The sequence below is a fragment of the Balearica regulorum genome, chromosome 17 (genome assembly GCF_011004875.1).
Source record: "Balearica regulorum gibbericeps isolate bBalReg1 chromosome 17, bBalReg1.pri, whole genome shotgun sequence".
NCBI lineage: Eukaryota > Metazoa > Chordata > Aves > Gruiformes > Gruidae > Balearica > Balearica regulorum.
Genome location: NC_046200.1, coordinates 10,449,237 through 10,462,146, shown reverse-complemented (window position 1 = coordinate 10,462,146; position 12,910 = coordinate 10,449,237). Strand labels below are relative to the sequence as shown.

The 12,910-nt window shown below is 38.1% G+C and overlaps 1 protein-coding gene across 2 annotated transcripts in view; it reads left to right on the top strand.

Moving 5' to 3' along the window:
* PI4KA (phosphatidylinositol 4-kinase alpha) overlaps positions 1 to 12,209 on the top strand; it is a 63,532-nt gene extending 51,323 nt beyond the window's left edge. For both annotated transcript variants that reach the window (XM_075769591.1, XM_075769589.1), the window contains exons 43-55: positions 417 to 537; positions 840 to 969; positions 3,098 to 3,168; positions 4,032 to 4,104; positions 4,224 to 4,294; positions 4,886 to 4,995; positions 5,609 to 5,713; positions 6,172 to 6,297; positions 6,632 to 6,752; positions 7,426 to 7,585; positions 8,869 to 8,958; positions 9,815 to 9,898; positions 11,795 to 12,209. In XM_075769591.1, the coding sequence (XP_075625706.1) occupies positions 417 to 537; positions 840 to 969; positions 3,098 to 3,168; positions 4,032 to 4,104; positions 4,224 to 4,294; positions 4,886 to 4,995; positions 5,609 to 5,713; positions 6,172 to 6,297; positions 6,632 to 6,752; positions 7,426 to 7,585; positions 8,869 to 8,958; positions 9,815 to 9,898; positions 11,795 to 11,846 (1,314 nt within the window). In that variant the 3' untranslated portion in view covers positions 11,847 to 12,209. The remainder of the gene's footprint in view (positions 1 to 416; positions 538 to 839; positions 970 to 3,097; positions 3,169 to 4,031; positions 4,105 to 4,223; positions 4,295 to 4,885; positions 4,996 to 5,608; positions 5,714 to 6,171; positions 6,298 to 6,631; positions 6,753 to 7,425; positions 7,586 to 8,868; positions 8,959 to 9,814; positions 9,899 to 11,794) is intronic.
* The last annotated feature ends 701 nt before the right edge of the window (positions 12,210 to 12,910 follow it).

Below are 12,910 nucleotides of genomic sequence, written 5' to 3'. Positions count from 1 at the left end.
TTGCCACCAAAATGTGCAGTCCATATGACACTGCCTGGACTTTTGGTATTACGGGAGCATTTAGTGATGCCAAGCAAGATTAATGTCTCTTGTACACATATGAGGAGATGCCCTAAGTTGAAAGAGATTTGCAATCCAAAGAGATAGAAAATGGCACAGAAGTGGGGAGAAGGTTGGTTAGAATAATGGAATAAGTCAGTAATAAAGCTGAAAACAGTTTAGGTCAGTTCACTACCTGTTAAAATATGCTGTTGTTCTTCAAAGGTCAGTTTAGCGACATGAATGAGAGTGCAGACGTCATCTTTCCATCCATTAAATATTTTTGAGTTTGAAGAATAGCTGTTAGAAGCAGTAGTACCGAGTCTGGTATGAGTTGTGATGATCTTTGATCCTTACTGGACTGGATATGGTTGCAGATGGGTTACGTTAGAGAATACATCCTGTGGGCAGCTGCCAAATCCCAGCTCTTGGCTCACCAATTCATCTGGAACATGAAAACTAATATCTACCTGGACGAAGAAGGACACCAAAAAGATCGTGAGTGCTTTAAAATATAATCTAGCTTGACTCCTTTCCTTGTCTCAGTTAAGACTAAATCTCCTTTCTGCTTCTCTCTTGGTGGGATGAATCCTTTTATCTAGGAACTTTGCTTTCATTTGCAGAAGTAAGGCCCATTCTGTAGAAGCGTTCTACCTGACAGAATGCATCAAAAGAGATGTGGCAATGTTTGCATCAGTACCTTTTTCTGAATACTATCTGAAGGTGGCTATTTCCATCATTCCTATCATTTAGTTTCTGAAATAAGCTTCTGACACAAATGCTTCCTTTTTCATGTGCAGCTGACATTGGGGAACTTCTGGAGCAGCTAGTAGAGGAGATAACTGGCTCATTATCTGGCCCAGCCAAGGAGTTCTACCAACGGGAATTTGATTTCTTTAATAAAATCACCAACGTTTCAGCCATTATCAAGTAAGTGCTGTACTTCAGAATTGTGCTTTTTGGGGTTCTCTGTTCTGTTAATTACCAGTGTCCTGATTAAGAGGCTAAGTCATTTTTAGGGGTATTGGGATAGTGTTTTCAGGAAAAAAGAATTAATTACTTATATGATAAGAAATTGATTATTTTTTTTAAGTTACATTTAAACTGAAGAGTTCTAGTAGGATGCAAAGGCTCATTTTAATTTGACTTTTAGGGATAATTCATACCTGCCCTGATCTCAGTGTTCATGCTTTGAGCTAGCAGTCCATCTGAAACAACTATGACTTTTTTACTTTGGAAGCAGATGATTCTAAACTTAAACGTTAGTTTTTAGTCTGATTTTATCAAATACATTGTGGAATCAGGTTCCATAGAAAAATGCACTGATACGGGAATGGAATTTGTAAAGCAATCGGTGCTCTTGTCCCAGCTGAAATTCCATCAGCCTAGCTGTCACCTGCATCATTAATTTGGTTTTTTGGATATGCTGCCAATGTTCTTCTGAAAAGTAAGCGGAGCTCGATTCAGGCAGGAAAAACAGCGCTTGTCTCTTTAGGTCTACCAGTTTGACTGTCATTTTTTTGCATATCAACATTTTGTGTGGAGTTTAAAAACAAATGAAGAAAACAAAAACCACCACAAAACCAAAAGAACTCAAACATAGATAAATGGTTTCCCTTCTGCTAAAACTCCATGAAATTGTCTTTTCCTCTTAAAGAGATTTCATTGTGCAGTGTAATTCAAAGATGATTGTTCTTTTTGCATATGTAAGTCTTTTTCCTTCATTCCTAAATCGTGGTTATGGAGAAAGTTTTGATGTCATAAACATTGGATTGTTGATCTTTTAAAACTGAAAGTCCTACTCATAGAGGGATTCTCACTGTTGACCGTACAGACTGCAGTAAGAAGTGTAATTCAACTTTTATAAAGCTTGCCAGTGGATGGCAGCAGCTCAGCACACAAGCTCTAAGTCTGTAAGTGTGGTTTCATTGCATATTTTTAAAACATTCTCTGGTGTATGAAAGTATTTGAAAGTCATATAAAATGTATGTTCTGGAACATACCTACTTTAAATTGAAGCTTTGCAAACCACCAATGTAAGGGCATCAGGCTAATGGACACTGAGATCCCAGAAACAATCAAATACTAAGTGCCTTCTATGTGCATGTTAAGATGTTTTCACCCAGTAGGGTGAGTTAAAAGGGGGGTTAGGATCTGAGTATCTTGGTATTTAGAATGAAATCAATCCACTGTTTGGTAGTATGAAGGCATAATTAAGCAACAGATAATAATAGTGCTTTGCAAGCATTGCATTTTTGCACCCCAGCCTTAAAATGAATGTGGTTTTTGTGCATCTCCAATGTAAAGACAACACAGAGGAGATGCTGTTTGCTTTGTAGATGACATGAATGAATGAATGTATCATCTGTGGTGATTTCATTAAGTGTTATGTTGCTGCTTCAGTAATCTGCTGTACTGCTTAAAACGAGAGCATAGGTAGGATCTTTCAGTTGCATGCTGCTACATCAGGTGAGCATGCAATTGTGTGCCTGACTTCAATAGATGGTTAACTCAAGTGCCTGTGCAAATGGGTAATTGTACATACTAATCGTTAACCATGTTACCAATTATCCAGTTGACACCAGCAGTCACGCTAAGTATGTGAACAAATTAGGCGTGTAATTGCTTAGGCATTTTGCTGGCTTGTCGTTTTCCAGTTAGCAATGTTCTTATTCTAGAATAAGTTCCACAAAGGAAAATCACATTGATATAACTATAGCAGTGCTTACACAGGTAGAATTATGCTCAAATTTCTGTATGAGGAAGAGCCTTCATGTATTTCATTCACATCTCTTATGCTGTTTGGGTTTGTCAACAACCAATACGTCAAATCAATGTTAAATCTACAAAGCAAAGACTATAACCTTCATTGAGATAAAAAATGTTCTGGTTGGGTATTGAGCCTTTAAGTTCTCTAGAAATGGTGCAGTAAGAGATCTTTGTCATTACAGGGAGAAACATTTTTAGTGAAGTTTGAATAAATTTGAAAGAAATTTGAGGCTAGTACAAAGAATAATATATAGTATGCAGATAAATAAAATGCCATTGAATTTTCTAGGCCATTCCCTAAAGGAGATGAAAGAAAAAAAGCGTGTTTGAGTGCTCTATCTGAGGTGAAAGTGCAGCCTGGTAAGATGAGATTTAATCATATAATATAGTGGGCTTTTTGCATTCAGCATGAGTACTGTATTTTCTGCAAGCAAATCTTGAAATCTCTGCAAGTGGCAGCTCTCAGTTTTGATGCTGGTGGCTGCTGTTCTGTAACAGTTGGATTGTTTTTTCTCTTGAAACAATTCAAATATTTTACTCATCAAATAATTTCTATCTGGTCCATCAAAATTTGCCCAAGAGCAAGTTAGATAACGCACATCATGGATAAAAGTAGAAATGTATGTCTGAAGAGGGAAGATAAATAAGCTCTTTTTCTTTGGACCACCTTCTTTTTTAAAAAAGATGAGGCGCTTTTGAGAAGCTATCTCAAGAATGAAGTGTGTCCAGTTCCTTTCATTCTCCTTTTTGTCCCATCAGGCATTCCCTTGAAACATCATTGTCTGCAGGTCCTTCCAAATCTTGAACATATGTTTTCACAACCTGAATCTTCTCTTTAAAATGGAGTTTGGGGAAAGGTTTTCCTCATCTCTGACTAACAGGTCTCAATTCTTCTGCCATGTGTTGGTTGCTGAGGGCCCTCCCTAGTGCACTGGGAAAAACAGCCACATCTTATTAGGGACTACTGTAAGAGAAGTTCTGTCTGTACATTTTTGTGGTACAGATCCTGCAGTATTAGTTCAAAACTGTATTCTATTAGTTTCTGTCAGCCACTTGCTAATACAAAGGATACTGCGTCATTCGTGGCTCACAGACTGTAATCTCCAGTTTATCTCCAACATTTTATTTAATTCAAAACTATGTATTGAACACCAATTTTTCTCCAACTTGCATTGTCACACTAGCCAAGGGATTTGTTCTCAGCTGTCTGCTCCATTTTGCAGGCTGTTACTTGCCCAGCAATCCTGAAGCTATTGTTCTGGACATTGATTACAAATCAGGAACTCCTATGCAGAGGTACCATGTTCTTGTTATATTCTCCCATTAAGTTAATTCATGATATTTAGGTGTTTTTCTGCAAATTCTTGTTTGGCTAACTTGCACTTGTCATCATCTTTGTTTTTATTACAATTTAGTGCAGCAAAAGCACCCTACCTGGCCAAATTTAAAGTGAAACGATGTGGAGTTAGTGAGCTTGAAAAAGAAGGTTAGTAACTGTGTTTTAATCATTGACACTACTAATTAAGAGTCAGCAATTCCTTTAAAATTGCCTACTTTTAGTGACCTGTACTGCTGCAGTAAAATTATTTTCATGTTGAACTTTATCTGCAATGGTTCCGCTCAGAAATGAAACTGGATCAAAGGAAGAGAGTAGAAAATTCTGAAAACTTAAATCCATTTTTTTTTGCAATTTTTAAGTCCCAGGAAGCAAGCCACATAGGTATCTTGAAGAAATTTTAACTATTACTTTAGACTAACATATAAATTGATTGCCTTTCCCTGATTCTTAGACTGCCAGGGTTTGGCAGTTTTTTCTTATAATAAATTTTGTGGGATGCTCTAGCTGACTAGCTTAATGCAATTCAGGCATTTATCAAGTAAATCATGAACACTGTTTTGGTATGTTCCAGTTCCAGTAGACAAAGGGAACTCTCTTACAGCATCCACCTTGCAAGGCAGAAATATCTGCAGTGCACCTGCAGTGAAATGTTGTGGGGTTGAGTGCTTAAGGCTTGTCATGATAGAAAGCTACTAATTGAAGTCCATGTCTGGGTTTCTCTTTGTACTCTTCTTGCAGGTCTGCGTTGTCGTTCTGATTCCATAGATGAAAGTGCAGAAGAAGGGGTGGACAGTAAGAAAATCTGTTGGCAGGCAGCTATCTTTAAAGTGGGCGATGACTGCAGACAGGTAAAAGCTATCAGGCTTTGCAGTTATAGGAGACAGATTTGTAGGTGACAATAGTGGAAAAGAAAGTAATTTTAGTATAGAAATATTTTTCTTTGGAATTTTGAGAATCTGCACTAGTTATGGACTGAGGGAGAGAACTGTCTTGTACCACTAGAGAAATTCTGGTTTGGAACCAAAGGTCACCTTTTCAATACAGTTTACCATGACTTAAAATTATTTTTCAGAGTTTATTTTTCAATTGAACAATTGGTAACATAGCAGCAGTTTCTGAGGTGATATCTTGTACATTGAAGTTTGATTGATTTTGATTAAGAGGGAATGCTTTTTGTTATCCCTGGAGTTATTAGTAGCCCTCTTATCAAAGAGTGATGGAAAAATTTGCTCTTTGTAGGTCAGCAGTTAAATCTTCAGTGTTGCTTGCTACCCACTTAAACAGCATTTATCTTTTCCCTTTTTGATTTCCCCCAGAGCCACAGTTCATGCACAAGCACACATCTGCAGACCTGCTGGGGTAACTTAATGTTCACTTCAGAGTTCCTCAGAGCGTTTTTGTAATCTAACTTATGATCCGTAACCCCTGTAATGCTTGTGCAATTTTTTTCTTGTATAACAGGACATGTTAGCTTTACAAATCATCGATCTCTTCAAGAACATATTTCAGCTGGTAGGCTTGGATCTTTTTGTGTTTCCGTACAGAGTGGTGGCCACAGCTCCGGGGGTAAGTGGGCAATTAACTGTACCACTGTAGAAAATAGTTTCTAATCAAAAAAAACCTTTCTCTTCCAGCACACATAAAAATTCCATACTGCAAGGAAATACTGCCCACATCACTTAAGCCAAATATTTGGAGTACCAGCAACAAAAAGAGTCTTACCTCTCCTGCTTCCTGATTTTCTGAAGCTTTTGGCTCTGAAATTTTGCTGCCTGTGGTTATTCGTGTTCGTTGTTTGATTTTTTGGAACTACATTGTACAAGTCAGTGGAAAGTCACAGAGTTTGTCTTTGCATGGAAATCCTAAAAAAATGGATATACTACTTATACGAGTAGAAATTCTGTATTCGGTGATCTATAGGCTTCCCCACATTTCCCAAGGGACTTGTATGACTGCCAAGAGCCACGAACAAAATACGTGTTGGGAGCGTGCTTTACAGACCTGTTTCTCTTCTTCCCCTTCAGTGCGGTGTTATTGAATGCATTCCTGACTGCACATCCCGTGACCAGCTGGGCAGGCAGACAGACTTCGGGATGTATGATTACTTTACAAGGCAATATGGAGATGAGTCTACCCTTGCATTCCAGAAGGTAAAATATCAGTTGGCAAGCACAGCAAAATCTCAACTGAGAAACATTCTGGCTATAAGAAATAATGACAAATAATTGGATAATGACTACCATAATGCTGTATCTGGTTTCTGATGCTGATAATCCATTTTTAGCTATGAGTGAGTTAGCTAAAGAAGTTATTGCAGCTGTAGATGTATGGAGAATATCATTGAACATTGCTTCAAACTAATCATGAATGGAAAAAAAAATGAAAAAAACCCCAAACCTTTGTTCAGCTGTATCTGCTCCTGGGGTGGAGAGTTATTAAATTCTCTATGTTCTTCTGATTTGTTTTAACTTCTTGTTTGTACAGGCTCGCTATAATTTCATCCGCAGTATGGCTGCGTATAGTCTTCTCCTGTTTCTGCTCCAGATTAAAGACAGACATAATGGCAACATCATGCTGGACAAAAAGGGACACATTATTCATATTGGTCAGTTATATCCACATTCAAATTTCAGTAGTTACCTTTTCCTTCTGCTGTAAAGTATTGCTCATAGAAGATAGTAAGCTATTTCCCTTTTGAGATCCATCTATATACTGATTTCACAGTTTGTAAATACAGATGGGATTTTTTCATGCCTGTTCAGTATTGTATGTGTATTTGTATTGACTGCTTCTGTCTAAATGTAGCTTCACAAAGTTATACCAGCTTCAGGAAAGAATATACACACGTATGTATGGATTATGTATGTATACATGCTTATGCATGCATACATAGATATATATGTGTGTATATGTATAAGTATATATCTTTATGTTCCTTTAATCACTGTATGAGTATGAATTAAATTTGACAAGTAAATTTATATAATTATGTGAGGCTGTAACCTTTGCCTTAGCTTTGCTTTTCTGGTACTGCACAGATGTTTCAGCAAGGAGTTTTTATTTGATGTCATCATTCTTAAGTCTAGCCTAATGTCATGGTGATGATTCTTTTGTTGGCATTCTTACACTTCCCCAAAGCTTTTTTCCAGTAGGAGTTGAAATGTTGGTAGAAAAAGTAGGTATTATTACGTGAAATCCACTTCTCCTTTCTTCTGTAAGGTTTGACAGCACGCAATTAACCAACAAAGTTTATGAGGTGACTTTTCTTCTGTGCACAGATTTTGGATTCATGTTTGAAAGCTCACCTGGTGGAAACCTGGGCTGGGAGCCTGACATTAAGCTGACTGATGAGATGGTGATGATAATGGGAGGAAAAATGGAGGCAACTCCGTTCAAATGGTTTATGGAGATGTGTGTCAGAGGCTATCTGGCAGTCAGGTAAGGTGTTCTTAAGTGCTCAAAAGTGGAAGTGCTTGCATGCATAAAACCAGATGAGAAGATAAATAATAATAAACATTTGTCTGTAGGAAGTCTGAGCCTGTCAGACTGTCCTGGTACATCTTGCAAACTTTGAAAAAACATAATAATTCTGCAATTTTGCAGCCTAACTTTGTGGGGAGGGTTCTGTTCTTATGTTATATTTGAAAAATTTCTGTATTATATTCAAGTTATAAATTTGATGTTACACACATTTCTTCATATTCAATTTATAAATGTGTTGTTACACACATTTCCTCACACAATTTAGTATGCTGTTAAAACTTTGCAGTAAGAAACTATAGGAGAATCAAAATCTTTCTTGTTTTCCCAAATAGGACAATTGCATTAATCACCATTTCAGCTATAGTTAATTAGGTAGGAGATGTGAAAAAGTGCTACATTTTTCTGTTGTAAAATATGCAGGGGTTTTGGTAGCTCAGCTCCTCAGCTGTGATTGCCAACCAGTCACCATAAAGGTTTACAACTTTACATTGCACAAGGTTTGCTTTAACGTGCAGAAGCACTAATAAATCTATATCAAGAGGATGTTGCATGTGGGTAGGAGGAGGACAGTACAGTAGAGTCTAGATAAAAGCTCATTCTATCATGAGTGTAAAGTATTATTGATGTCATCTTACAGAATCAAAGTTTCTTCACCTAGTAGCCCCAGGAGGGGCTGTCTTCGAGTCAAGATCAATTTGGTTCCTTGAGGGGGAACAGTCTGGAGAAGGTTTTGTGTCAAGGCAAAAATGTCACCCAAGTAGTAGAGTATAATAGCTTGATAGGTGATAAAAGGTCTAAGTGGGAGGAGAGGAAGGAGAAGGGAAGCTGGGCTGATGTAGCAAAGAATTACATGGGGTAATTACGAATTAGAAGATAATCTACTACTATGGTATTGCTGGTTTCAGCCTTTTGTACTGGTTTGATGCAGTAGTTCACCTTTCTGATGCCAAAGAAATGTTGTTTACTAAAGCATTGCTTTGTATAATCTTACTTGAGACTGTTCATCTTGCAGCATTCTGAGTATCTGGTAGTCCAATGTAAAAGAGTGAAATTTAATTAAAGTGACAGATTGCAAGCAATGGTATAGCTCCACCAGCAAACCTAAGAGGATTATGTGTGTTGATTTAATTACAGAAAAAGGTGGGATCCAGCTTGTCGAGCTCCTTGGCTTGCCTGCTTTACCTCCTACAGCTGCAGAAGTTTGAGTCCTATAACCTTTTTGTCCTCTTTTTCTTTAGGCCTTACATGGATGCTGTAGTCTCACTGGTTACATTAATGTTGGATACGGGACTGCCCTGTTTCCGAGGGCAGACAATCAAGCTGTTGAAGTAAGTAAGCGTATGTACAAACTGGAAAATGTTCGTATATTCTTCACAGAATGTATACTGTCACAACTTGTGCAATGAGTATAGGTGTCATGCTGCTCAAATATCTTAAATGTCTAGTGTTGTAAAAATGGTAACTTTTGTTTATAGACTAAGAAAGTAGGAATTCCAAAGGCCTTTTCTTAGAATTAAGTTCAAGCTGTTCAATGACTCTGCAAGCGTGTGGATTATCTTTAAGTTCATAGGACTAGCAAAATAAGACTGTACAGGGAAGATCTGCTTTAATTGAGAAGTAATGTGTTGCAGAGTCTGATGTCCTCTATAATGGTGTTGGACTCTGGAAAGCTGCATCTTCAAATTTGTTCTGCAGATAATACAGTACTGAAGGGGACTGCGTTGTAACATCCAACAACTTAGGCAAATACAAATTCTAATGTGACACTTTAAACAGCCCTTCAGGCTTATGCCTCCAGAGTCAGCTCAGCATTTCCTGCATGTAACTTCCTACAGTTTCCTAAAGATAAGCACAGATTCATCAAGTATGATGGCCTGGAGCTGAAGGGCACTACTAGGTACAAAGATATTTTAAAAGTAGCAGCTGCCTAGAAGGAGAGATCTGCTGTTCCTAGAGTTACCGCTAGACTGATGAAAAGTTCACAGTCTCTGTCTGCACTACAAGAGTAATGGCAAGTGCTCATTAAAACATTACATGATTTGTACGAGGCAGTCTCCCATGAAGTAGGTACTTGCAGCAAGTGAAATCAACATCTGGCTAAGCCTGTGCAAAGACACATTTGTATCGCGCTCAGAGGAAACCTCACTAATTTTACTCTTGCTTTTTGTGATTTTCTGCATATAGACACAGGTTCAGTCCCAACATGACTGAACGGGAGGCTGCAACTTTCATCATCAAGATCATCCAGAATTGTTTCCTCAGCAACAGGTTTGGCATCTATGCATGTCTTCTCCCTATGGCTAAAGAAGGTCATCAAGCTTTGAGCAGAGCTAAAAACTGGAGTTTTATCAGTCAGATACCAAACACTTTTGAGTTGTTGATATTAAGGTAATGCAGGAAAGCAGCTTTGCTTCTGAACATGCTGCATCTCCTCCCTTTTACACTGGGAAGGAAGGCTGAAGCCCAGGCTGGTCAAATAGCAAGGCTGGCTAGTCTAAAGATAGAAGATTTTCTGTCAGAATGAATCTTTGAAGCATTTTGGCTCCTGTGTTAGGGCACGGCCAACTGTACTATTGGGGTTATATATCTAGTTGCAATATATCTCCTTTATATAGGGTAGGGTCACCTCTATGGATAAAGGGACAAATAGTAAAGAATGCTATTGAATGGTAACAGGAATAGCATGCCTTCTGGTCAGAATGGTGAGAGGTTGATCTTGAAGCTTGTTCCCTTTTATCTTTTAATGAGAAGGTTTCTTAAAAAAAAAATATGCATGGTCCATTGGTCTGAGTAAGAATGAAGCTGAAACAGGCCTACAGTGGCTTTTCAAAATCTTTTTTATAATTGCTTGTAGGCCTTAAGTTGACTGAATATCCTCCTGAAATTCAAAGCTGCTATTCTGTGCAAAAGTATATTTGACTTCTCTAGAAATGAGTTCTAATCTTTCTACTAATTTTCTCTTCATGACTTGATACTACATTAACACATTAATCATTTTCCTAGACCATATGTTATTTATTGTATAATATTGACTAGGGAAAATGCGTCAAGTAGAGAACAGTGGCAGTGTGGTTTTTGAATGTCTTTGTAGCTGAGCCATGTTTATTTGTCACCTGCTATTCAGTATACTGAATGGAATAATCAGTTCTATCAGATAATTAGCAATTTAAAAATCAACATAATCACCAGCTAGCCAGTCAATTGTGGTTTTTTTCCCTTCAAGTATATAAATAGTTTGGTATCTTGTGCAAAACTTTTGAAAGGGAGGGACATGTAAAATGCAATTTTATTACATTTAATACTTCAAATAAAATAATTTTAATGCTTAAACATCATAAGTGCATGTTCTATTATTATCCCAGATAATACAGACTTTGTGGGATATATTGGAGAGTCTCATACAAACTCTGGTGTAGTTCCATATGGGGTCAGCTTGAAACCAGTAAGGCTCGCTGGCTCAGATACAGCCCTGCTAGAACTGAATTGGATTTTCTAGTGCCTGCTGGTGCATCTGCTCAGAATCTTAGATTAATATTGGGGGTTAGGAAGGGAGTCACACTGCTGTGTGAATACCCAGAGCCAGCTTAGTTCTGACAAGCTTGAACTTCTCTACCTGTAGCATGGTTAGTCTGTGACCTGAGTAAGTTCTGCCCATGGATAATTGAGTTATCTCTAACAAGGCTTAGATTTGTTCGTTCAGTCACTCATCAGAGATGCTGCTATTAATGCTGTTATTTCCCCTGCACTTTTATTTTCGTTATTAGCATTCTCCTCAATTAAAATTACTTTTATTTCCGCATAATCCTGTCTCCATGCAACCCTGATGGTCTTGCTTCGTTCATTATGCATTTCCTTCTCATAAAACAAACTGCCAATGCAATGTGAGATGCTTCTGGCTTATCCAAGCCTTTGTTGCTGTTGCCACACTAGAAAAGCAAGGAAATACTTTTTCTTTTTTTTTTTTTTAACCTAGTTTAAAGAGCAGCAGGATGACTTGTGCTGTTCATAACAGTAACTGGACTTTCACAGTGCCTTCAGAGCATTCAAAGCTAATTTCCTTCACCCATATTTTGTTCCTGTGGAATCTTGATGTTTGTTTCTGTGACAATGGGGGGGAGGGGTATAAACTTCCTACTTACTTCTGGCTTTGCTTTTCTTCTCTAGGAGTAGGACATATGACATGATCCAGTACTACCAGAATGACATCCCATACTGAGAGACACTAGAGATTCATTGCTGAAGTGAAACGTGCGACCCCGTGCCCTCACTCCAAACCTGTAATAAATTGGAGATGCTCAGTCACACCTCGCTATCTTCCATCTTTTGTGTATGTGTGTACATGTGGGTACATGTTCCCTGGACATTGCAACAATCAGTCTGATTCATTCCTTTCTTTTTACCAGGTTATAGATATTTCTGTTTTTCCCTGGATTTTTGGAGTTGGGCTGCAATCACAATAAAAATTGTGCTACGATTATGAATGTGTGAAAGAGGTAAAGCTTGTGGAGACTGATAATTTTTCATGCAATGCAACAATTTTATAATACCTTTAAAAAGTAAAAAAAAAAAAAGAAAAAACCTGAAAAACCTTTCCTGCACAATCCCACAAAATGCCATGGAAGGGAAGGATATGGATTTCTCTTTGGAAGCAGAAATGTTGACTTGTTCTTATTTTACTGTAGAAAAGGCCTGATAATCATCCAAGGTGGTGATGTCTATGTAGCTGTGTTCGTACTTTGCACTGTACGTGGTCCCTGCTACGTGGTCAATATTTCATATGTACATGAAGAATGTATTTTTCCTTTTGTGTGTTTTAAAAAAAGAGACTCTACTGAAGATATATTTAATCTATAAAATGTAATAAAAGACCTTAGACTTTGTCTGTTGCAAATCTTTTGCCATGCGCTGAGTTTTAGTTTATATACTACATCATTCTGCGGTTGTGTACTGTTCATTGTATCGTGACCTTTCTTTCTACTGGAGAAATCAGATTTCTTCTTCAGCTTCTCGTCTGTCTTAAATGACATTGTTTATTCAGAAAAGAAATGTTTTGTGCGAGACTTGCGTACCGAGGAGCTGAAACATCGGACCGAGGTAAAGCTCCCCCCGTGCTGCCCTCCCCAGGGCTGGGACACATCTTTCTACACGCTTGTCATTCTAGAATGTGCTCTTGGAAACTTAGACGGTCCCATCCTGAGGGGATTTTTTTCCCTTCCTGCTGCGGGAAGGGGCTGCCAGGGCCCGGCCCGGGCCGGTTCCCGCGGCTGGCGAGGGGGGAAG